The sequence below is a fragment of the Formica exsecta genome, unplaced genomic scaffold, assembly GCF_003651465.1.
Source record: "Formica exsecta isolate Colony F162 unplaced genomic scaffold, ASM365146v1 scaffold48, whole genome shotgun sequence".
Lineage (NCBI taxonomy): Eukaryota > Metazoa > Arthropoda > Insecta > Hymenoptera > Formicidae > Formica > Formica exsecta.
The window spans coordinates 360,028-386,985 of record NW_021852035.1 but is presented as its reverse complement, the minus strand read 5'-3'; the positions used below and the strand labels follow the sequence as shown (position 1 = coordinate 386,985).

The window sequence follows — 26,958 nt, the reverse complement described above, 5'->3', positions numbered from 1 at the left end:
GGGGGGGGGGGGGGGGGAGGGAGGAGGTAGCAGAAAGAGAGTCATCTTCGTCATTTGACCAAATCGTATAAATCGTTTATGATCGCCGTTTATTTCTGCATTTGTGATTCGTAAATGCCATAGAACAGCTGCGTCATCAAACATGAAAAAAGTTTTCCAATGACCCGGTTCCGCGTCTGTTATCGACACGACTAATATTTTCTTTCATTTCAATATCGTCTTTTCACTTCTCTTTGTATCTCGCGTTATCCACACAGTCTCAGTTAAATTAATTATCTTAACATCAGTCGTTCATTATATCATTCCCCATTGCATTCGTGCTCATCCAGTGGATTATATTCCTTTTTCCTGTTGCTCATTTTATTTCATTGTCCGAGGCTACCAAGTTTAATTTTCAGTTCCACACATCCCTGTTCTCCTACCCGCTTTTTATCACTATTTTCGCGTTCGTGTTCCTTCTATCATGCTTATGTTTGTCAAACAAGAATAACCAGATAATATCATTGTATGATTGTTATAATTAATACGATGATTCATCGATATCGACATGATAACTTGTGGTAAATTTCACTCTGATCTTTCTAGAACCGAACTTATCCATCATCTGTTATAATCAGAAACTGTAAAGTGGATTATACCACTTACAGCAAAAAGATACAAAATAATCAATCCGCACATTCTTAATCATTTCCTAAATCTTTACTTTAATTTTGGAGTAATAAATATAATAAAAATCCAAATATTAGAGATAAAAACTGCACATATATTCTCGAATAACAAATAATAAAATAGCTAATAATTTGGTAGTTATTTAGTCATCGCAAAAAAAATCATCGCTTCATTTTATTATTTATTATACATTTAACAATTTCCATAATTTTATATGTCATGAACGACAACGAGACCTAACGTGTGCTGATGGTTTTAGTTTGGCGGCGGTCGGTGGTAATTCGACGGGCACCGGTGGAGCGGGTGATCAAGGCAAGAAGAAGGGCAACGCCGGCGTCGGCGGCGAGCATGGTGGCGGCATCGGCGTCACCGATCTCGCGGGCGCAGGTGCAGGTAACGGTCTCGACGGATCCGATGGCCTCGACGGTGGCCTCGAGTGTTGCAGCTTGGAAGATGTCCGAGCCTGGGGCTCGTCCTTCGACAAACTAATGAGGAGCGCCGCCGGACGCAAGCTCTTCAAGGAGTTCCTCGTGAGCGAGTACAGCGAGGAGAACATCGCCTTCTGGCTGGCCTGTGAGCAACTCAAGCGTGAGAGCAATCCCGAGACGATCGAGGAGAAGGCGCGCTACATTTACGAGGAATACATATCCATACTTTCGCCGAAAGAAGTGAGTAAAAAGAATCCCGTTCTCGCTCTCGCGAGGATATATACATACTCATTAAGTATAATCGTTAAAAGATTTAGAAAAAAATCAGTGGAATTAATATTTGCTTATTATGGCAGTTATTAAATAATATTTCAATGATTATAGTTTCTCTCTCTGTCAAATAATATAGTATTCAATGTATTCAAATAGTAATTTCTTTAAGAATAAGTATGAACAATATCTATTAAAGAAAAAATTATAAATTAAAACAATTATATATATTTATTAGACAAGTTTTTATTTTCTCAAATGCATGCTATTCTCAGATCGGTTTTATTTATTTGAAGATTGAATTTAAAGTATTTGAAATTAATCGATTCATTTTGTTGAAATCACACACACATATGTTTTTCTTGCAATCATTTACATCGCTTTAATAAAATTTTACTCACAAAAATAAAGCAATCATTTCTGATATTGGCATATTATTTTAATATCAAAATATATAAAATTTAAATCGCATATATATTAACAGTATTTTCTCAACAAGTTTTCTTATCGTTGAACATGATTGATATATACATAAGAAATTTTTCTTGTTTGCTTTAATAAATATAATGACATATATAACGGCATGCGATCGGTATCTGTTATTTTAACCAGCTGATACGATGCATAGGCACTAATATTTCATGATATAAAACAATTCCTACTTATCCTTCTAAAGCTATTAATTTTGACGATAGAATTGATAAAATTACATAGGATGCATAATCTAATTGCGCGATTTTATCGGATATAAAAAGTCGATTGTTATGAGCGCGTAAGAATTATAAAAAATAATGCAATAAAATTGAATAGTGTTTGATGTGACATGAGGGGATGCAACGGTCGATATACTTTTACAATATAATGTTCCATTCGCGAGAAAAATTGCAGGCGCGCGTGTGACTGTGTATGTGATTTCTTCTATATTAACCTACTGACCTAGTGACCCAGTGACCCCTTTAACAATCTATTCAATCGTCCAAACGGGGCAAATGCACGAACCGTCTTTTATCATTCGAACATTATGGCAAATTGTACAGTACACGTCCGTACGTTATTGCAATCATGTAGATATTTTTATGAGATAATGTAAAAGATTGTGCTAAAGGCGTCTCGTGCATACATCACGGCCCATAATTCTCGGGAAGCTTTTCATTATGAATCGTTTATAACTTTGAACATGTTAGAGCTTTGCCATTTCTGCTAAAGCAAAATCGATTTGAAATCGGTCAAAAGATTGTAGATTGTTTATTTATCTTAGACTATTAGACATGTGTTTATTTTTAAAAATCATAATTATTTATTCGATTAAAAACATAAGATTTTATAGATTTATAATTTTTGTTATATAACACCTTTTTATAAGACGCGTGTAAGATATCATAAAATATTATTTTATGCGAAAAAGATATGTTGCACGCAAACAGCGCGCTATAGATTAAAGCTTTAAAGCGATAGAAAAGCTTGCAATTTCGCAGGATATTCTTATACAAGTGAAAAAGACGAACTGATGATATGTGTCAGGAAATTTCACTCAACTCATTCTCTTTATCTTTCGCAGGTGAGTCTGGACTCGCGGGTACGGGAGATCGTAAATCGCAACATGGTGGAACCTACGCCGCATACTTTCGACGAGGCGCAGCTACAAATCTACACCCTTATGCATCGGGACTCTTATCCGCGTTTCGTCAACAGCGAGATTTACCGGAGGGTAGCCAGATTGAATAGCAGCAGTCCACCCAGCCCGAGCACCGGACAGGAGCACGGTAGCGGGAAGACAAAAAGCAAGCGGGGGGCAACGTAATCGTGACGGATGGTCCAGGGACATTGGGGGCGCGGACCAAGACCTCCAAAACCAAAAGCACCTTCAGACCAGACCATGCGTCGATCAGCCGAGAATCATTCGGCGGCGAGTTCGCGACTGGCAACACTCCCCTCGACGGAGAGCCTCCGTCGAGGTGAAGAATCATTGCCCGAGCGGACATGGTCGATGGAATTAATCCCTCCCGGGAGGAGCCATTCCCCTAGAATGGACGACGACGATCTTTCTGATCGCTTGTCGAATCGCTCACACACGGGAGCCAGGAGCTTGTTTAGTGATTCGCTCTTCCACGCGAAGACGCAACGGGGCCACGTAATCGCGCTCGTCATTGCACATGAGCCATTACAACAGCGATAATGATGATGGTGATGATAATGATAATGTTGATGATGATAATGATGATGGTGGATTGAACGTACGACGAAATCGCGATCGCGGTCAATCGCGTAGATCACAGATCGCGGCGTTCCACTTCCAGAGATTCGGTGCAAGCGAATGCACGCAGGGCGGTGGATCGTAACCGGAGAAAGAAAGGTCACGCGATCGCACAGGGATGACGGACACCGTCGCGAATACCATCGATCTCTCGAGTTCGTCGATCTTCGAGCCACACAATCTATTCTCGTTGCCGTTGCAGTTTAGAGGTTCGCGTAGGAGATCGACTCGAGCTCGCGACTTTCTTCCTCTTTTTCGCTCTTCTCGGATTGAAAGCGAATTCGATTCGAATCACATAGCTTATGTATCTCATGATTCATTACAAATAGTTAAAATATCTCTTTATTTCTTAGCAAGTATATTGAAAGAAAAAAAGAAGAAAAATTAGAAAAATCCTTTTACCTATTTTTCAATCAAGTGCGCGTGTGTAAAATAGGAAAAATGTGATTCCAATTGAACTCGCTGTACTAAAAGAGTTGTTGACCATCTGGTTTAAATCTAATATATGCAACAAAACGAGATGTTCGTAATATGTAGCATACGATTGCAGTTATCTGAGGTGTTTGATTGAAGCAATGATAATAATCGCTGCATATGATAGTCGTCCGTTCGAAATTCCGCGAGAATATACAATTTTTACCGCGAGAGATAAGTAGTACGAGCTCGCAAATCGATGCTTCGCGAAACAATGGATACTCATTCTCTCTCAGAACGCTTTTGAACGGATCTCATCGATCGTATCTCCTGTGAACTTATCGTTAGATTAACGCGCGTATAGGAGCTCGTCGAGAGTATAGATTTAATCTGCTCAAGATCGAATTTGCCGGTTGCTCTCTTTCTCTTATTTCTGCGACATTTATCTTCCACGATTGGAAGAAAATCGAGTCTCAACGTCGTTTTACAGCCCGCTGTAACGTCAGGGTAACGCATTGTAAACATAACGTATTTTTTATGATCGCGCATTTTTCTATAATCGCCAGTAGTCCGTGTCCGAGTCTTCCTCATCGAGGAAGATAGGATCGCGAGAATCATACGTACTTATTCAGAAAAACGAGAAGAGCCTTGAGAAAGAGAGAGAAAGGGGGAGAAAAAGAAGGAGATTGCGGTTCTTCATCAAACATACCTCGGCGTTCGCTTCCATCGCGCTTTCAGAAGAATTGTCGATGGACGGTGATTTTCTTCGCTTCTGGTGCGTCATCCCCATGGCGGATATCGAGCTACTGCCAGCGAGAACACACCAAAGATCGAACGTGCGTCGAAGCCAACCAATTTGACGATCACCAAAGAGAAGAACGACTCAATCCGATGAATACGTTACATACAAACGCGCACACAATCACACGAAATACACGCACATACATATGTATACGTGTACAGGAGACACGCACACACGTACTCACGCTGACGTAATGCGCGTACGCTCGTGTAAAATCTAGTCATCATCACGCGAAAATGCGATCCGGATACGCGTGATTGTGGAAAAAAAAGGCCTAAACACGAGAAAAAAATAACAAGTGTCCCGCAAACTCACGCGAAATCAAGGCGTCGAAATTAGATTGTCATCATTGATACGGAAAAAAAAGAAAAAAGAAACATAATGAGAGAAAGAGAGAGAAGTAAAAGGGCGTAAAGCGGTGAGTCATCACGGCGCGAACGCAATTCTTAGTATTAATTCATAAGTATATACATAAGTACGGAATAGAATCTAAAATAAAAATAAAAAAGAATCATGACGACTCGATCGTCATCGGTGATCGCGAGCGATTCGCGTCGCGATGCCTGCTCGCCGCCAAAATTTCTTCTCGGCCGCGATGCGCTTCGACAAATCGCCCGTCACATGGACAATTTGCCTTCGCCTTCGGATTTACCCTCCATTTCCAGAAATCTTGCACATTCTTTTCGTGGTAAGTCTACGTCTGAGATTTATTGCATGGCATTGTATATTTGATATGGTAAGTAATGTAAGCGCGCTGAAGAGAGAATTTGTATCAGATATTGTGTTAGAACGAGAGCGCACGTTGGTAGAAAAGTGTCAGAAAAAATCATGGAGCTAATATTAAATATAAATCTAGCTTAATATAATGTCTCCCCTCCCTAAGAAATTTTTCGGCGTTTATAATACTTGTGTCAGCCACATGTTTCGTTGGATGAAAATGTCAGACGTAAACTTGCCGTTATATCTCATGAGACCGATCTTTGCTCTCTCTTCTCGATCGCGACGCTTGGTCGACGCATATCGTAAGCTCAAAAAACCGACTCGTTACTTACTTTTTCTTTTTTTGCACAATGCTGGAAATGCAACGACGGATAACGGGGATATGATATTCGCCGTCATCGATGAAACGACCAAAAGAGCGGTAAAGTTCGAGCGCATCGCTGCGCGCCCGCGCAATCTCCATTCGCGATATGTCAAGCGTATACATAACACACACAAAAAGCGCACGTGCTCTCCCGAGGATCATCGAAATGACGGGAGGGCGAGACGATATACGAGCGCGCATCTCTCTAGTCAAATCGTCGGCATCGTCGCGAGCGGACAGCACAAGCGACAACACTCGCACAGTCAGTCAGCGTTTGGCTACTGCCCTGTAGATAATATATAGATAGGTATATAATGAACGAAGAGGATTAATGATTATAAATATAAATATAAATATATAAATATATAAATATAAATACAAATACAAATACAAATACAAATACAAATACAAATACAAATACAAATACAAATACAAATACAAATACAAATACAAATATAAATATGAAAAAGAGAGAAAAGAAATATATATATAAATATACAAAAAAACATGTGCTATGTTCCACATAGGTGCGAGCGTGTGGGAATAACAGTGAGAAAGAGAGAATGTGAGAGAATGAGGCGCGATGCTCTCTTTTTAATTTTCGATTCTTTGTTTGACGCGAGGACAGCCTGTCCGCCGCGACCGAAAACGAAAAACGACGGTAATTAGTGGATAACTCTCAAGTCGATCTTAATTCTGACATAATGCCGTACTCGCGTGACACCGAAGCGGAAGACGAACGTGATATAGTGAATATCGTAAGCAACGAGAATTGCGCAATTAGAGCGAGAGGAGGAGAGGATAGAGCGATAACGATATACGTATAAATAAGTGTAAATGTCTCTTTATGACTTGTGAATGCCTTATTATTATTGTCTTTGTTATTATTATCGTCGTGATTATTACTGCTACTGCGTGATTCTGCATTACATTTATTATTATAAACTCTTTTATATAGGCAGAGAAATATATTTAATTGCTTTTACTTGCTGCGATTGTTGTAAGCAAATCGCAAGAAGTATGTGATATAGAAATTTTGTGATATAGAATGTCGAGGAGAATGCTCGGACTCTTCGCTCTCTCTTCTCTTGTCTCCAGCAGGGCTGTTCATTTAGGATCTCAACGCGGCTTCCGGAGGCCTCGCGTCGGCATCGTCGATGAAATTAAGCGGTGAGATTGCTCGAACGTCGTCTTCACTAATAAACGCACAATTTTCTCAACCTTCGATCCCCTGCTTCTTTCTTCACGAGAAAATTTCCCTTAAGATCCATATAGGGCGGAGAGGTAAGGGCATGTTAGAGCCATCATCAGCACAGCTGCGATCGTGCATGAATCTCTCCCGACCATTGCATATTCTGATTTTCCGTTTTTATCCGAGGCAATCAGCAAACTCGTACGATGCGACGTATACAGGTAAGAGTTCTGTCATTTTAAAAGTTCTCGATCGAACGCGAGTTTATCTTGATGAAATGCTCAACACGAATCTGTTTTTCAGACTGAACTATACTGAACTATTTGGGAAGAATGAACTCTCTGGTGAAGCGTCAAGAACATCGTTACAAATATTAATATGATATTTGTATTTATTATAATGATTTTTATAATTATCAAATAAGAGATACATTGATTATGTTATATTATATATTTAACAATAAGAAATATTTATGACAATCTTGACAGAGAAGTATATAAGATAGAAAACAAAAAGGAATATTCATTGAAATATAAAAATTTAATTATTAGCAAAAGTTTAATATATATAATTTCTTCAAAAAAATAAATAATATACAATTTTTTTATACCGTGACCAAAGTATATTTCATAGAACTTATTTTTTTAATAACTTGGAATTTACCATAAAGCGACTCGCTTAGCTTTTCACAGATGGAGTCTCCTGGAAGCTGGCGTAATAGTAAGATAGTACGTGATGAAAACTCATTTATTTACTGTTGGTATAATAATAATGAATATCATGCAAATTTATGTTTGATTATTGAAATAATTTGTAGAGCAATCTAAGAGAATTTTTAGAGAGGAAAACTTCAATAATACAATACGATATTATGAAAAATTTAGAAATTTTGCAATTAACAGCTGTCAGTAAAACAGTATGGACGCTGGAAATCTTACTACAGACTTATAAATGCATATCTTCTCTTAATAAATTTTGATATATATTTTTAATAAGTATATTTTTTAATTTTATTTATATATTGTGTATTTTATATTTATTTATTTATGACAACAATATAACAATATAATTAATCTATCTGTTATCGTGGATTTTACGCATTGAAACTATGTAAAAATTATCGTTGCTAACATCAATAAGCGCAGATTTCTCGTCGCTAAATAAATCGTCAATTTACCAATGATTATTGACAATCCTACGTCATCGGAATAGCTGCACTTTGCTCGGAATAGATCTTGCTTTTCTTAATGCATCATTTAATTGTGGGCGTAAACAGTGTACAAAAAACAGTCCGTAATTGAGACTCACAGATATCCATTATCTCTCTAGCATAAACTGATGGTTAATTACGTCTACTAATATGCACATCTATTGACTTAGAATAATCTATTTATGCGGTTAAATATATTTTGACAGAATTTAAATATACAAATTTTTTCCAATATTTTTAAATTAATGTTTTTTTTTTTATTATTCAATTTGATATTGATATTATTTATAATTATGAACTCTCGTATATACACACATTTTTCATTTTTATCTTGCATATTTCGTGTCTTTTTTAATCATTAATTTTTTGTATAAGTCTTTCAGAGTTTGTTTTATATCGATATTTTTTTTTAAAGATTAATCAGTGGATTGAGAGAGAAAGGTTTCACGTGTATTATGTATACATATATTTGTCTTATATATATCCCTGTAGTATCCCAGCCGTGACTGAGTATATGTGCAAACTGCCGCGATCGTAACCCATAACCGAGTATCCATTCCCAAGGAACCACAGACCTCACGTGAAATCCGATGCGATACGTGCAACGCTGGACAAAGTATACCTTTGCGCTCCCTCTCTTCGAGGAAGGAGTTCATCACTGAAACGCGCACCCGCTTTCTTCACCTTACAAGCGCACAATCCGGTACGTGTCGATCATTCAAAATCATCCCGCATACGATTTCGACCGTCCATTTAGCTGTGGCATACATGAAAATTCAGATTTTCTTTTCTTTTCGTATTAATTCGCGATGAATCAGTATAATTTGCGAGAATTATACAGCATCGTGTATTATCGTGTATTAAAAACTATGTTTCGTGCAATTAAATTTTAATCGAAAGAAATATTAATCTAAAAGTATATTAATGAACGTTTATATTATTGGATTTAGCATTATTTGATTCCGATAAAAAAAAAGCAAGTCTGCAGAAAGAAAACCCATTGTGTTTTATTTTAGATAGTTTCAATTTATTATCTCGTCAATCTTACCATTTCCTTCAAATAATAAAAAAAATAATCTCCATTAAAAAATTCTTATTATCTTCTAATTCTTACGTATTATCTATGCAGGGTAATCTACGCAGGGTTAAATACCATATAATCTATTATATGTTGCAGTAGAACGAGTCATCGTGCACACGCATTACGCACGCAGCTCCATACGTGCTCGATATAAAAATCCGTTCGCCATGAGTGGCGTCGGCTTTGTGCGTGTCTTTTTTTCTTTTTCGTTTTTCTGCCCCTTGAGGCTACCGGCGCGATGCGGCTGCTTGCTCGGCTGGACTTGCTCCGATGGCAACGATCACAATCCAGAGGCCAAGGAGAAAACCGCGTGCGCGCGCGCGCGAACCAGCTTTACACTCTTTTTCGGCCCCCGCCCGCCCCCGTTTGTCTTGCATTGCGTTTCTTCGTGCTGACATCGTTTTCGCGGCCTTCTACACCCGACTTCTCTCCGCCTTCCTCCCCGCTTTAACCCTTTCAGCCGTGGCCGCTCCTTACATCAGTGAAACCGCGTGTATCTGGAATTTTTAGCGGCGATTCGCGTATGCGATTTTATGGCGGATCTCTGCAGGAACGTGTGTCTCCGAATTTAATGATGGCATTAAGAGGTATGCCGTTTTATATCTCTCTTTGCATTTGTCGTTTTATTGACGTCTAAAACTGAATTTAAATTTAAAGTTAAATTTATTTAAAAATTAAGGTGTTTTTTAAAATGTTATATATGTATATTATTTCACATACTAAACATCGTTTAATTATGAATCGACTGTAATATTTAAACAAACCATCATTCTTCTTATATTGGCACGGTGAAAGTGCGTGACTCTTGATGCAGACTATATAAACCTGGGCCAATATTATAAAACTCATAAAATGATTCACGGCGAGCGCTCGTTCATCATGTCGTACACTGTCGACGTTACATTGCCTCGGGACGTTACTTTCCGCTTCAGTGTCACATTGGATTACATCTTCGCGTACGTCGCGAGCACGGTTTTCCTCTCTTTCTCTTCTCCTCCGCATTACTTAAACGTCCACCTCTTTAGTTAGCAAAGGGTATTTCATACGCGAGACACGTTCGATGATATTAATTATCTCCTCGTTCTCAGCGCGCATTACTGAAATTTGTTATCGTCGTCGGTAATCAAATACTTCGCACGGGATTTGTAATGAGAGGTCCTTAGCTCTTGTCCGTACACGAACAGAACACAACGGCGGTTCTTGATTTTTTCTTCCTCTTCTCTTTCATCTCATCCTATGTGACACAAAATAAGGTATTTTTAATAATTCACGGTTACAATATTGAGATTGGATGAGCGCGGCGGGAATTTTCTCTTTGCGCGAATTATATGCGATTATAAAGACCTTTCGTCACGGATATTATATTATTGGTTCAACTGCAACAAAAGTTATTTCCATTTTTATGAAATGTAACGAAATGTATCGTACTGTTACGCAGCATCAAAAAGAGAAATTCTTGAAGAATAAAGCCATAAATTTTTAAACGCAGATATAACAGATAAATTTCCTGTAGAATTCGACGGAAATCTTAATGGACTATGCGATTTTACGTTATTCGGGACAAGCGTAAACTGTTTTAATTAACGAAATCTGTTTATAAATGATCATCGTTAATGAAGAAAGCGGAAATATCTCGAAATATAAAGACCGAGGAACGAATCTTCTCAACTATGAAGTTTGATGATAAGCTTAGCGAGAGAAAGAAAGGTGGAGACCAAACGAGATCTCTCATACGATCGAAAATCTCGTTTGAGTTTCATGAAATATATGACGATATTCGATTCCGGGTCTCATTTGGTGAGGCCTTGAAGAGATTCCATACGCGATATGGTGTTCAGAATCGAGGTCATTTTTGGAATTTGTTGTGCAAATCGATTAATATGCAATGTCTTGGTAATTTCTTCGATAATAAAAAGTAATGTGCATTTTATGTGCGTGCTGGGAATAATCATTATTTATTTTATTGTTTTTCTTTTATAAATGTATAAACATGTACTAAATGATAGAAATCATAGAAAAATTATAAATATGACGATATAACGCTTTGACACCAGATTTTAAAAAATTTAGAAAAATATAAAAATGTCATAAACAATAAAAAATCTATTATTTTTAAATACATTAAGTAATAGCTGATAATTTTTTATTAGCCTTGTTGTAATGACGTTATTTCATCTCATGTCACGGTCAACAATTTAAGACATTTATGCATAATTTATGTCATACGAAGTAGATGGATTTATGGCAACAAAATGACAAACTCTTGAAAGGAACGAAGGAAAGAAGAAACCATCATACTTGAATCAGTATGAATTTATCTAAATTAATTCTAAGTATCCCCCACAAGAGTAACAACATAGTATTTCTATCTCAGCCTGGAAAGCATCCACGGCTGAAAGCTGAGATAAGCCGATTAAATATTCCATTGGTAATTAAATCCATCCGCTACAGAGTTATCTAGCCGAGCGGATGCCTATCGATCCTCGATCGAGCGATAATCATCCAGGCGTAAATTTCCTGAATCTCGTCCTCACTCCATCTCGTGTCTTCTTTTTCGACATAAAGTGGACGTGGCTCTGTCAAGATGGAAAGGAAAGAACGAAGAGAAAAAGAGAGAGAACAAGATAAGGAGCAGAAGAGGGCTGTTTTTATTTCTCCTCGCGCTGATATTCTGCCCTCCTCGTCCTCCTTCTCCTCTCTTCCATTTTCTCTATCCCTCTCGCTATTTTCGTTTCTTCGTTGCGAGCCATCCTCATTGCGTCGTTCTCCGTCTCTCTTCCACGAGACGAAGCGATCGAGACTCGAAATGCGTGACCACGCATGACGTGTCTTCCGATGCGATTCGATACGCGCATGCGTGTGCGCTGCGTGCTCTAGCCGCCGATTGGAAAGCATGGAAAGAAAACGAGAAAGGGCGTACGCCAAGGAATCTATCGGAAACTGGGCAAAGGAAAGAGCGTTGAGAAGGGATAATGAAAAATTGGATTAAAGGTATTACAGGGGCATATGAAACATACGCCTTTAGGGTTTTCAAACAGAAACTTAATTATATCTCAAAAAAAAAAAGAAATATATACACATATATATATGTATTTTTTAAACAATTTTGTTAATTAGTAATATATAATAATATTTATATTAATATATTTTCAATACATTATCGAAAGGATAGCAAGAAAAATTTATTACGGATGTATGTCAAGATCTTAGAAAGGAGGGGACACAGTTTAATTGCTGCTTTTAAGTATTTTTTTTAATCTGTTGAGAGAGGAAAGACGATGTCAGTGACAGTGACAGCAGAGGAAACGCGGGAGAAATTTCTCGACCGAATAAATGCGCTTCGCGGTGCGGGAGATCGCGACCACGCCCTGTCTTCTTCCCTTGCCGCCGTTGGCCTTCCTTCCATCGACTCTTCAGGACCGAACGTACGTACGTACGTACGTACGTACGAACGAACGAACGAGAGACGCGGCGAAAGGAAGTGGAGAACGCGTGTGCCTGCTCGTGCACGCACACACGCACGCGTACACATATGCGAGGTCCGGAGAGGGCCAAGGGCGCCTCTCTCGAAGAAGCTGACGCGTCCTCCATATGATGAGAAAATCCTCCACCCGAGATGAGGAGAAGGAGGAGATGGTTTAGCGCAAAAGAACCATCGAGACGTCACCGACCTGCGTGCATAAGAGAGAAAGAGAGTGAGAGGAGGAAGGGGGGGGGGGACGAAGCATCGGGTGGAAGGAAGATTGGGCGGGAAAGGAAGGGCGAGGGTGCATCGTCGTCTCTGGACAACGACCCACTCGCTCCTCGCTCTATCTCCCTTCGTTTTTCTCCACCTCGGGCGTTATCCTCATCTCTTCCTTCACCGACCTCTCGCTCCCGCACATCTCCACACGCACCATTTATTAGAATGAAAACGTCATTACTGACCCGGCCGTAACTAATGCGCCGGTCGCGCAGCCACTTAGCGACGGTCGTGCGGCCAGTTGGCCACAGCGGGTCCCGAGACGAAGAGAGGGAATCAACGGAACTATCGTTAGGACGTACCAAGCAGAGTGAAGAAAAGCAAAGATAATCCACGCCAATGCGGCGCCTCCTCACGTTTGTTAATGCTGCGCGATGGGCGTCCATGATTTTGGACCTAAAATGAGTAGCGGACAATGAACACTAAAAATTAGTATCCTTAGGGCCTTAGGGAATCAGAATGTATAGCGAAGACTTTCTTTTCTTCTTTCTCTCTTTCATAGCATAAGAAATACTTATTTATATTTGAGCTAAAAAATTTTTCGCGCACGCTATATCGTCATTAATCGTACGATGCCTGTGATATAACTAAGTAACTTTTATAAGGAGTGTAACGCGCGATTTCTTATATACTCGAGCGCGCGTTAGAATTACGTCACGCTTGTTTTGTGTGACAAGTACTTGTTAGTAAATCATTATGTCACCTAATACATACACCTTCATCATTCTATGCGGAATTATTCTTATGATACTGTTTGTCGCTATCTACAGCGGATTATATACCATAAGTAAACAATATCGTCGAGTTTTACATTAATCTCCTTTTCGCTCAAGGTGTAATAAACTGATAGATCAATCCTTCTTTTTATGATGCCGACATGTATGCGATATTTCGGTATTCGATGACAATATATCGGAGCGTTTATACGATCTTTCTGCGTGACGCTGCATCTGTGATGTTTGCGCATAATCGCCGGCAGCGAATTTGCATTTAATCGGTACATTAACTTCTATAAGCTATTAAATATTAGAATCCAGTGGGATAAGCCAGGTAAATATCTTTCTCTCTCTCCAGGTATAGCGATTCTCGTCGTTACTCCGCAACGACCTTCATGCCGCGCAATAATCATTTTTCATGTAATTGTTGTTTCTGCGGTGAACCGTGACGCATAGTTAACTACGCATAGTTAACTAAATATCATGCGTATTACGACGCGCGTTTATAGTTTCATTCTGATACACATTTTACATACATTCTGATACACAGATATATCCCACTTTCCTTACGATTGGAGAGGTACCTTACCTTTAGAAAGGTAGATTTACCTTCTCTTCTCTCTCATAAATTTATATCAAGGTTCGAGGTCGTATGTCGGCCGTCCATACGAGCTTATAGTTTTTATCGTGTATTTAACTAGTCGATGTGTCTCGCTGGTGTACGTCAAAATTCTTTTTGCGCCACGCTCTGTAAATCACTTAACAATTTTACATCAGATAAGCATGAGAAAATTTAATTTAGATTTGACTATGTTTAAATACCAGTTATATCGCATATGGTATTATCTTTTGAATGAACTCTAGCAACATTTGTAATAAGCATTAACATTTCACTTTCTCAATTTTAATTTAAAAATGTTTAAATTGTTATATTTTACGTACGTAACAGGTACTAAATCATCAATTTAATAAAATCTGTAAATATGGTTTAAAAATGACATTATTTATTATACATATAGAAATATTAATTTTTTCAGATTTACAAGATATAAGTTTTATACGATCTTTCTACAACGCTTCTAGTCTAAAACTGAACTTAACGCATTATAGTTGAAAACTTCTCTCATTGGCTACCGTTGATTAATAAAAGGTAGCGATTCTCGCGATTCTCCTGCTGTGCAATGGCGACTGAATCGAATTCCGCGATATATTTCCCGGAACGGGCGAGCTCGAGAGGCGAGTTTTCGCGGCGAAGAATTTCATTGAACAGTTCTTTGCCCGAGGCCGCGATCCATCGCGGTCCGTAATAGGCAGGGAAATGTCTGCAGGATGTGGCAGGATATGGCAAGTAGAGCTGCTCAATTCGCTGAACTGGTCTGGCGTGTGCTACCGCGGAATCGGATGTATATATGTAGCTGATACGCTGCGAATGCCTAAGAATCAGCGTTTTTCCATCGCTCGCCGAGTGTTGTCGAGTCAACAACCCTCGGCCCGTGTCCCTGATGCCCCAAGTCTCCGGTGACAAGGCGTGTGCATCGGTAACACGCACATATATGTATATATCACGGAGCAACTGGATTTAGGATGAGCAAACAGCAGCGAATCGTAATTACCGTAACTAATGATCATCGTATATGCACGTGAATATATTTATCAATTAATGAAACTTCTCTAATGAAGGTAGACTCGATATTATTCAAATTCTGATAAGATACCATTTCGCATGCGCGTATATAATCTCGTTGGAAACGATATTTGACAAACATCCTGCTTTTAAGTATTTGCAGAAGACCTTGGTAACGATCTTGATTTCAATTCTGGCATGGTAAATTGTCGAGGGTCGCGCGCTGATATATGTATATATATACCTCATGGTGCACACGAGACTTCGTGACCACAAATATTATCTTGACTGTTGGAATGGCGCTTTGAGGAAGTAAACAAGCTGCGTCTGTATTCACGTGTGCGAATGCATGCCAACTCTTTCTTTAATTGATCATGGACGTTTCTCATCGTTCTTAAGTCTTAATCGTTTATTCAACTCTTTAAAATCATAAAGCCTTCAAAAACGTCACTCAATTTTTTTTTCTTAATAAAGTGGAACGTAGATAAAAAGAAATAATAAATAATAATTTTAAAAGAATATTAAAAGTTTTGGAAATTTTATTATAGTAAATGTTGGCAAGAGAGAGAGATATATATATAACGTATCAATGTATGGTAAATAATTTCTATATTTCATTGTTCTTTTAGCAAATACTTGGTATCTCGTATTTATTCGATCATTTCACCAGCATATAAATCGGACGATAATGGTCCTGAATGACTCATGTCGCTTCCAATAAACCGGTCAAGTCTTTTCAAAGTGGAGCCGAAGTTCATCCGGTTTGGAGGCCGAGGCGATTCTTAACCGACGGTAGTCAATGAAATTCCGTAGTCGAGATCAAGTATCGCGAATTGGTAAGGAGATCGGCCCAACATTCCTATACTCGTATGCAGCGCATTGGCGAAAGGCGCTCTCGCGAAATGGAAAGAGGCACACCCATGCATAGCATATCGCGTTACGAGAAATCTGTTTACGTAGAATATCAGTGAGGAAAACCCCATTCATTAAGAATGAGTATATGATTAAATCAAAAGCGCTTGTTGTAACTGCTCGATTTTTCGTGCTAAATATTTCGATGATTAGTTTTGGAATTAAGATTTCAATAAAAAACAATTTATTATAATTTAAGACTTATAATTTAGTAGAATACGACTACTAAAATTTTTGATCATGTATATTTAATTTTATTTCGAAATCCTTTTCGTGTTTTTTTTTTCAACAAACTCAACACTGGTGATTTCTATGCCTATGCCTTGCAGGAGACATCAACGCCTGTACTCTCTTCTAACGTTAAGATTAATCTAACTTCGTACTCTCTCGGGTGATTAATTTGATAGTCGCCAAGCACTAGCGCTGAACACATATCACCCGCTGAAAAGCATCGCGCTACCGGTAGGTATACACCATTTTTAAGACCGATCTCTCGTGTATCTACGTTGTTAATCGGTTCCATAAATAGCATCATTCGACGCGACTCAGCATTAAAATCAGGAGAGTACATCGACGTATGTACTCGGGACGTATGCGCTATATATCAGACGTGACTTGAAATTCGAAGTGACTCCAAGATATTTTTCCTAATAAACCTGTACTCACGCCGGCTACCGTGCGCGACGCACGCTATAAGCACGATGCAAAGCAAGCTGCATGTGTCTCGCGCAGCATTGCTGGGTGTCAGATGCTCCGGATCGCCTGCATCTCCCCGATGCCTCGACCGTCGCGTCGGTCGGTGATATGTGTGCAGTCGGTGAGAGAGCGGTGACAATGGTAGTGGTAACGTGCCGTCCTCTCGATGTGTCGCGTGCGACACGTGCATACGTACACGCGTGGTTTTGCGACCGAGAGTGTGATGGTAACACGCGCGCAAGGTGAAAGAATGTCAAATGATGATTGGTCATTGCGGTGGCCAATGGGTCCACGACTTCTCGTTCGGTAGGTAGGTAGGTAGACTCTCTCATCGTTGTGTGTAGCGGTGCCGCCTCTCGGTGCAGCTAGCTATCAAGGTGCATAAAGTCGCGTCGCGTCGCATCGCGTCGCGATTCAAATCCGCCGACCGTAATCAGCACCCACGTTGCGGACGAAGGGGACCGATGCGCCAAGACTCTCTCCTCATCTCTTCTCCCTTCTTCGTTTTTCTCGTTTCTTTCCTTCTGCTTCTTCTTCTTCTTCTTCTTCTTCTCATCTTCCTCGTCTTCTCCTGCGGCTGCCGATTCCTCCCTTTATGCTTCGGGACTCCGCGTGCGCCGCCGGTTTGGCCAATGAGCCGATTTTTGCCCTTTTTTGCCGCTCTCTCTCTTTCTCTCTGCGGTTGGGATTAAATGCACTTAGTGTTCTCGCCGTCTCGATATATTCGACTGGACGCTGCTGTAATGATTTTTTCCTCCTTTTCTCGCATTCATTCCGAATGATGTAAACATTGTGTTAGTGGCTATCCGACGATATTTTTTTAAGCTATAATTCTTTTTATTTTATTTTTTACAAAAATTATTTGAGAAAATAATTAAAAAAGAGAGATTTCACAGTAAGAACAGTTAATTATAATTTAAGAACTATAATTTAGTCAAATATTGACAATGTTTTATTATGTATATTTAATTTTAATTTTCGGAATTTTATTTTTTATTTCTTTCAATCAGAAAATTTAAAATTTTATCTTATAATTAATATGCGTATGTTAATATTTATCGGATAAAAATATTGCTCATTAAAAAATGAAATATTGTAAAATTGACTGAAGGTATTCTATCAAACTTCATTTTTTCGGTACCCATTAATTATCATGATCAACCGAACAGTCGGTTTCTTCCTGTTGCGATGTGGCTTGTCCTTGTCGTGAATATCGCTACAAGAATATTTACTCAGCCTCGACATTTTAATACCGTTAATGCGATATCAACTTACTGTATCAATTGATAGTCGACAATGCGCAGCTTCGAAATTTCCGTTCATCGACACAATTCTAATTGTATGTAAAATGTAAAAAAAAAGCTAAATTTATATTCGCAAAGAAGCTGATTATTACTAGTTATAAAATTAAATATCAAAACTTAAAATAGGGAAATATGATTAAATAAATTAAATTTATTAATTGTAGTTTATAATTATTGAATTGTCGATCTCATTAAAATTTTGTACAGTATTTCTGATAGTAATTCTAGTGTTTGTAATATTCTTTTGTAGCATCTCATTGTTAGTCATGAATTTGACATTTTTTCGACGGATCGACAAACGCGTTTCAAAATAGTAGATTTCTTTTTACGATTTTGGACGTGCATTTTATCTATCTATCTACCTACACAATCAAGAATCCAAAGTATCGATGGCATATATCGGGGACCGTGCTGCGTCATTCTGATATGCCGAGAGAGAGAATACTGATGCATCATCATGGATTCTTCACTTCTTTTTCGGTCGCACTTGCGTGACTCACATTCGGTACAATCCGTGTAAGAGCAAGCTGTAGAAATGCATTTTCATGTGGTCGAAACTTGTTAAGTTACAAAAGTATACAAAGAGATAGTATATTGTAAGTAACAAATGCATGCTATTATATAATCGAAGTTTATTAAAAAAAAAAAGATCCCGGAAGGATTAGAAACTTTTAACATATTATCAAGTGATTTTTAGAGAATTAAAATGCTTTAGTTGTACATGTCCATCTATTTTATCAAATTAATTATTTTTCGTTTAATCATCGAAGTACGAGTCTCTGTCACATCTGAATAAAAAAGAGGAGTTTATCGGTTCTAGATCCTTCGAAACCATCGTGGAAAATCTAATAGTTATTTCTATAAATAAAGGAAGCATTCTAATGAAAAAAAAAAATTCTAATAAAAGAAACATATATTTCTTCATATACCGATTTAACGGCTCGTCGAACGTGGCAGCTCGAAACGTGATCGCATTACGCGCGACTGTTCTCTTTATCGGTTTTTATCGACATATTTCCACCGTATAAATTCTGCGATAGAATCGAACGAAATTACAGAGGGCGGACCACCGTTAGGTCACGCAACAGTATATAAGTCGTAGTATCGCCGGACGTCATCGATTACACCGACGAAAGCACGAACGTGGTATGGAAGGATGGAGGAGATACGTGATAAATACCGATGATAAAAATGACCGAGGCTAAGCCGCGAAGAATCGTAAGGGCGATCGGTGACAAGACCGATCTTACAACTGACAGATTGTATAAGATCTACTTACGGTAATTTACGCTGCGTGCCACGCGGGTTTCCTTCGCCACGATGTTGCAACGCTGACGTTAACGTCACGCAGATGTGGTGTATATTTACGCACTGCTCTTTGCACGCGGGTCGTCGTAAAATCCTATGATCCTGATTGCGAGACGTATAAAGCTACGGCGCGATTAAAGGGGCGCGCTAAGAAGCGCGGGAATAAAAAATGAGGGAGAGATAACCGAGATAGAGAGCTCGCGAGCCTCATCGATGTCTCGAGCGACAATGATTTAGAATCGGCCGATAACTGACTAATTACTCATAATCTTGTCCTTGCGATTGGCGTTGTTAGCCGTTGTTCAGCGCTATCAGTCCGATAATTACACGTAGTCGTAATATATTGGATAATGTATCTTCTACGCAGCGAGATGCGTGGTATATTTCTAACGCTTTTAAGATGTAATCAATTTAAAATGCTGTAGGATATCTTGCTTGGGAAGAAAATGACGAAGTGACTTCGCTCCTACGTGTGTATCTTGGTATTCATTATCTATACACTTAATATCTACCATAAAATCCTAATTAGACGGCGTGCGTACAAAGATATAATCTATTCGAAGTAATTATCATTATACGCCATTAGTTATCATTACGTTATTTATAAAAATACGACAGAATATTTAATAAGTGCCTAAATCTATATGTTATATTAAGGAACTTGAAGGTTCGGATGTTTGCGCATAAAGCGCATTATTAACATTGCGTGGAACGCACATAAATACATTTACGTATTATATCTGTATATGACATCGTAAAACGCCGTACGCGACAGATAACACCATATAGGGGCTCTCTCATCAGCAGCGTCAAAGCGGATTAAGAAGGAATTGATGCGGAACCGCGTGACGAGTGATGGGAGGGAAGAAAAGGGAGAGAAGATCGCGCGGATATACCGTCGAGATAACACGATTCACGAAACGATCCTATACACGCTACGGCCATTCGGGGATCGGGCGATAAATAATTACCGATAGCCCGCGCCGTCGCAAACGTACGACGTCATTCTCGCGGGACGAGAGAGCCATTATGCCGTCGGCCGCGATAGCAACATTATACGAGGCCGTATACATCAGCGTTTTGCAGGCGACGCCTAAACGCATAAATTCCATCGCGGCGCGACGATCCGCCCGAGAGCGGAATCGCGGTGGATCGTAACCGATCTTCAAGTATACATCCTCCTCTCCTCGGCCCTTCTCCACCATATACGCTTCTCCTCGTTCGCGACTATATCCCTCGTCCACCGACCGACCGGTCCGCAGGTCAAGGGGGAATCCTTACGTGCCATTATCCTCCCTAGGCTGAGCTAATTTATGAATGGATTATGAATGGACGCGCGATTTCTCCCTAATGGTCCCTCTCCTAATGCGATGCGCGCCGCGCGAAACGCGGCCACGATAGAAAATCGGCTTACAGCCTACGGCGAGAGACGTAAACGCACGTGACGCGGATGGTTGGGGATCTCGATCGATCCGGGAGTGTTGTTGCCTTCGCTCGGATTTACCGACGTCCTCTCCTGTAGCGTCCGGCTTGCAGCGATCCCGCGCGCCGGTCCAGCATTATCTGTAATCGCGGGCGCTTCGGGTACGGCGGAACGCGATATGATTGAAGAGTCCCCGGTTAGTACCACCGTCACTATTGAATGACAAATCGACGCAATGAGACCCTAAGATTTTAATCTGGTATATGTCGCATAGCCAACGAGAGAAGATTGCAACCGTAATTTGAAAGAATTAAAAGAATGCTTGAAAAAATTATATACGCTAGTTTTACAAAAGATTTATATAATTTCGCGGTAAATTCCGAGAATGCGCGATAGATTCTCGATACATATCTGTTAAATACTACGAATACTATGTATATATCTGTGAAATACTTCGGATTGCTGGAAATTCGAATTATCGTAGATTGAGATTACACAGATTAACTGAGAGTATAATAATTAACAACTAAGTAAATTTAGTTTCTTCGCAGAATGGCTATGTAAAAGGATATTAACGATTACCGTACAATATAAATCCATAACCAATGTACAAAAGATATATATTCGGTCTTTTTTTCTTGCATAGTTAAGATTATTTCGATTGCGACGTATCGGGTGTGGTCAATTAGGCTTCGTAAATAAGTCGAGTTTGTAGTAGCGAGCGTTATCCGCAACGCTCGAGATTTTTCGATAACTTCCGCGAGATACGCTAATTAAGGCGATTCGCGCGCGCGCGCGCGCGCGTACGGAGCACACGAGGAAGAGAACGCTTTATCGTGACTGCCAGATACGAAAGTGGAACGCCATGTATTGCCTATTATTAATCGATCATCAAGGAACACGACTGAAAGACGGTTAGTAGCCAATGATACGTATAGCGACGACGATAAGCGCCTGTACGGGCAGTTAGGGCAGAAAATCGGCGGTAAATTGAGGTATTAAGGGGAACGATCATTTATTGGCGACGCGAACAAAGCAGCGCAAACCGGATTCGACGTTCGGTTAAAAACGGTCGGCTACATATACGTATACGTATGTGTGTGTATGTGCGCTCGCGCGCGTCGATTAATACTCGAGGACGATTGCGCGCAACGCGAACGTGGAGAAAGGATTACGAATGCATAAACGACCAGTAATCGCGTTGTTACGGTATATCGGAGCTGCCGCGATAGTTCGACAGTCCCGTGGAATTTATAATTGCCGATTGACGCCCGAGGAATTTCTTGCGCAGCGCGCCCGATGACGTGCATAATAGCGGTTCTCTAGCCTCATATATCCCGCGAATAGAATAATGTTTCTTCTAAGCGTTCGCATCACGGCTGGACACGCAGTCATTAATGCCTCGCTAAGCCTGACGGTCAATGGTCAATGGTCTCGTTGGTCGGTGACCCCCGCGGGAAAAACGCTGATTTATCATGCCGTACATATATATATAATATATTGTACATTCAAATCTCCTTTACAACTAGTCGCTAATTAATGATCTAATTGTACATAGTGCGATAACACGCGTGGCAAATGTCTTCAAGTTTCGCCGTCGTACGTTTCAAGGAAAATAATTTTTTGTCTGGCCCTGATGTCTGACAATGATCGTTGCCGGTTTATTCTCCCATGCGCCAATAGCATGAGGAATTATTCTCTCATAAAAAAAAAATCAATGTGTGAGTGTTTTATCACCGCGCGATAAATTTATTATGATAAATTTGCATCGGAGTGTAATTTTCTACGACGTTCTTAACTCTTGTCAATGGTGCGAAGGATCTTAGAGCTGACTGGGTTTCAATTCTCCACTCGAGTTAATTAGCACGTTAAGCCAGTATCGTTATGATATAACTCTACCGGGAAACATTTGGCCTATGTCAATATTTCAACGAAATATATCGTTCTCGTGTAAAATGGTGAGATCCTTTTGTCAAAATGTGTGTATTGTTTCGTTCGGTTTAGAGTAATAGCGGCATGTCGAAAACGGAACGTTATACGATTATTAATGATTGATAATGTAGCTTTGTGCGTTATCTTACGAGTTAACGTTCGTATCATTGCGCGATATATCTCGCGGGTGAGCTGTTCCTTTTTTTGCAAAACGGCGCAGAGAGTAATATCGCTTTTATGCAATACGTTAAATTCCATACGGCTATCGCGGCGGTGCCGCTTATTGCGGATATCTATCGGAGCGCAGAAAAAAAAAGTCAATTTCCTCGATCGATTTCTTTGCCAGGCAAGTCGTTCAAAGATCAATCTCCCGAACAATTCCCGAAGTATTTTGCACTTACACGCTTCGTCCATTAATACACTTCACATCTCCCGCAATTCTATGCGTCCCGATGCAAAAAAATGGCAGTTTGACATATTCCAGCAAATCGATAATAAGCGAATGCCTTTTCATACTGGACTTGCGTAACAGCATGTTGCAATTATTCCGCAACAGTATTTTCAACAGATTTTAATTTCCTCAATTATTTCCTGAGTCATTCTGCGCGGCATTGTAAATAAATGATAAATTTTCTAATTATATGTAACAAGTTGCCGTTAGTATCTAGGAAAGTTTTCAAACGACGTTGGAGTCTTAAAGAGAATTCGTTGGCCTTTACGTATCAACTGTCATCCCGCGTGTTCGTTAAAGTCCTAGCCGTTAATACCGAAGGTTAGGCCAACAAATCTCGGTCATCGCGAGACGTTAGAGACGGCGGTTAGAACTAAATTGGTAACCGTCATCGAACAGACGGCTCGCGAACAAAGTCTCGGATGTAACTGCCCCGCAATTTTTCTTTTCCATCCCTTTCTCGCGACGAACGTTAATTCGCCGGAATCGGTTCGGGGAGAAGGAGACGAGTAGCCCCGCACACAGGGAGGCTCGCGCGTCGTAATGTTCTCCACGCGTCGCGAAGAGCCTTTATCAAAGGAAGCTCAGTTCCGTTCGTGACCAATGTCCGGTTCACCCGGTTTTCCCATGACCCTTCGGCGCACAACGTACGAAAGTGGCAACGGATCTTACTGGGCCGCTAAAAGTCTCTCATTGCGCGCACCACATGTCTATACGGGGTTGGTAAGTTCAAACGTTTCACGCCTGTCCTCTCTGTCCATCCCCCGTCTCCCGTCTCTTTCTCTCCTTTGCATTCGCGATGACGAAGTGGTGCAGGACGATCCGGAGAGTGGACGAAGACTCCCCCGATCAGGTTTTCGTTCCCACCGGACCGGTGGCGACAGCGGAGAAAATAAAAGAGAAAAAAAAAAGAAACGAGAAAGAAGTCGCTCGCGCGCAACCCCCGGTCATCGATGGTCATCCCCAAAGGAAATCTGCGGACCGTCGTCGTCATCACGGCCGGACAGTGAGACCGTGGTCACTGTCCCATACATATCCCACCGCGTCTGTACATATCCTTTAGCATCGCGGTCTCACGAGCCTTGTCGCAGGTTGTGCCGCGTCTCTTCTGCCTTCTCTTTAGGGAGGGTGACCCGTCGACGAAACCCTGGTTCGCGCGTATCACCGGGTATTGTCGAAAACCGGATTTCGATGGACAGTGATAATGTGTGCGTGTATACATGCGAGTGGTCATTGCGCATCGCACATCACGGGAGGAAGGGGAGACTGCTGCTGTACGGACGAGCGATGGGCAAGGCGTATCTCGTGTCCATAAACATCGGATTTTATTTACATAAGACGATTATTTAAGAATTTCTAGTTTCGTTTCAAGTATTTAAAATATTCAGAAAACTGCAAATCCTTTATTAACGCTATGTTCTAATGAATTATAAGCTCTTTTAACCTCTAATTCTCTGTCATTCTGTGTTATTTATATAATTAACAATTATAAGTAAATAATAAGTCTATATCTCACTCTTAATTATGCATCTCGATAAGTTCGCTTTATGATTCTTGACAGAATTCTATTTACGAGTATATTAAAAATATTTGAAGAATCAGAGATTATATACACACACATGTATATATCTTAAAAAATATACGTAAAATAATAAATAAAATTCTATTCTGAATTTCGTCATCATTAAGACTTCAAAGAACTAAAATAAAAAAAGTTAATAAAAGATACGTAAAAGTCCAGGTTTTATTTTTGCCGGCAGGAACGGAGGCAGATCTCGCAAACTTTCGTTTCCATTCCGTTCCGCGGTCTCACACTGTCCGTGGCAGGTTGGATGGCCCTCTTACTCCGGCTATTCGGACCCAGGCATGACCCATGATCGGGGGCACCGCGAGGGCAGCACATCGGGTATTGTCGAAAACCGGATTTCGCGGTAATGTATGCGGATGGACAGTGCGCGCACTACAAGACGAACAGTTGCAAGGGGTTGCAGGTCCTGCGACCGGACCTTCCGTACACACACTTTCTCTCTCTCTCTCTCTCTCTCTGTCTCTCTTTTTCCCCCGAGCGTGAACGGGGAAGCCGAAAGAGGGGCGATAACGGAGGTACCGCTCTTTGCGCAGACCGAGGGGCCCACCCGATGACCCCGTGGAATCCGGAAACTCGCTAAACCGGATCTATTGGTCAGTTTCACGTGTCTTACAAGGGCTCGGACTATTCTCGTTCCCTCTTCGCACTTCTCATCTTTTATTCTCCTCCGGGTCGGCATTGAACGTCGATGCATGGCTCCGAAGGGCTAAGAGTAAGGCTCCCACCTGTATACACTACCTGCGTACATATATGCATACATACGATTCGTTTGACCATCATAATTCGTTTGTTATATGCATGTGCAAAAGATAACCCACTATTGATTGAATGAGAACTAGACATTGCTTATATATTCGACGTCATAAAAGCTTGCATAAATTTGCATTAATCTTTGTAAAAAAAAATATTGTATTAAAATTTTAAAATGAAACTTAGATTTTAAGTAAAAACAAGATAATAGAAACTTAAATAATACAAACCTAAATTTTATTAAATTTTAATTTAATTTTTTTTTCTTTCATTTATATTTTAAGTATAGATCTATTATTGAATAGTATAGAATATATTAGTATATAGATATATTCTATTATAATTATTATGTTTTCCTATAGTTTTAACCGTGTTCTTTCGAATTCGAAGGAGTTTTTAATTATTAACAAAGTTAATTAATTTTTTCACGGTCATACGATCGTCCAATGATAGGTATACTGCGAGGTTTTCAAAAAATGTGATACGGTAAACGGTGATATCTCTTGCAATATTAGTTGGAGCATAAAAATGTTAAGAGTTCCTTTTATATCTCGTGGAATGCTACCCAGAATTCTAAATAAAAAGTCGAAATTGCGAGAAAATTCATCTTTAAAATTATTAAAATATATACTTGTATAATTTAATATTTTGTATATATGTATATGTCATAATACGTAAAATATTTCGGCAATGAATTATGAATAACATGGTATTCGGCTTTGCTTCGGTGGCGTAATGAAATTATTAAAGTTATTAGTAGTTTTTTCTTTTCAAAACTCTTAGAAAATTATTTTATTAATTTGCTTATTATTATATGTATTTATATATTAGGACTATCTTAACTTAAGATAGTTATTGTGTTAATTTCATAAGTATTTAATTCCTTAAAATTTTTAAGAAAACTAAAAAGTAGGATTTTTTTTAAGAAAACTAAAAAGTAAAAATTAATTATAAAAAATTTGTAGAAAAATTAATGATTTTAATTTTTTTACTTTTTATATATCTAAACTTGTCTATATAATTATTATATTATTATATAAATTTATGTAATGTTGAACTCTTGTAAATGCTGCTCAGTATCAATTATCTAATATTACTGGATATATCA

General features: G+C 39.5%; 1 protein-coding gene and 1 long non-coding RNA gene across 2 annotated transcripts in view; one reads left to right on the top strand and one right to left on the bottom strand.

The window, feature by feature from the left end:
* LOC115241369 (regulator of G-protein signaling 17) overlaps positions 1–7,720 on the top strand; it is a 14,078-nt gene extending 6,358 nt beyond the window's left edge. Inside the window, exons 4-6 of the mRNA XM_029817100.1 lie at positions 929–1,337; positions 2,926–6,228; positions 6,969–7,720. Coding sequence (XP_029672960.1) covers positions 929–1,337; positions 2,926–3,168 — 652 coding nt within the window. The 3' untranslated portion in view covers positions 3,169–6,228; positions 6,969–7,720. The remainder of the gene's footprint in view (positions 1–928; positions 1,338–2,925; positions 6,229–6,968) is intronic.
* A 2,102-nt stretch (positions 7,721–9,822) lies between these two features.
* On the bottom strand, positions 9,823–20,593 carry LOC115241356. The gene is made up of 3 exons (XR_003884891.1): positions 19,678–20,593; positions 10,169–10,638; positions 9,823–10,043 (listed from the first exon to the last, which is right to left on the bottom strand). It is a non-coding gene; the product is annotated as an uncharacterized LOC115241356 (long non-coding RNA).
* Between the last annotated feature and the right edge of the window lie 6,365 nt (positions 20,594–26,958).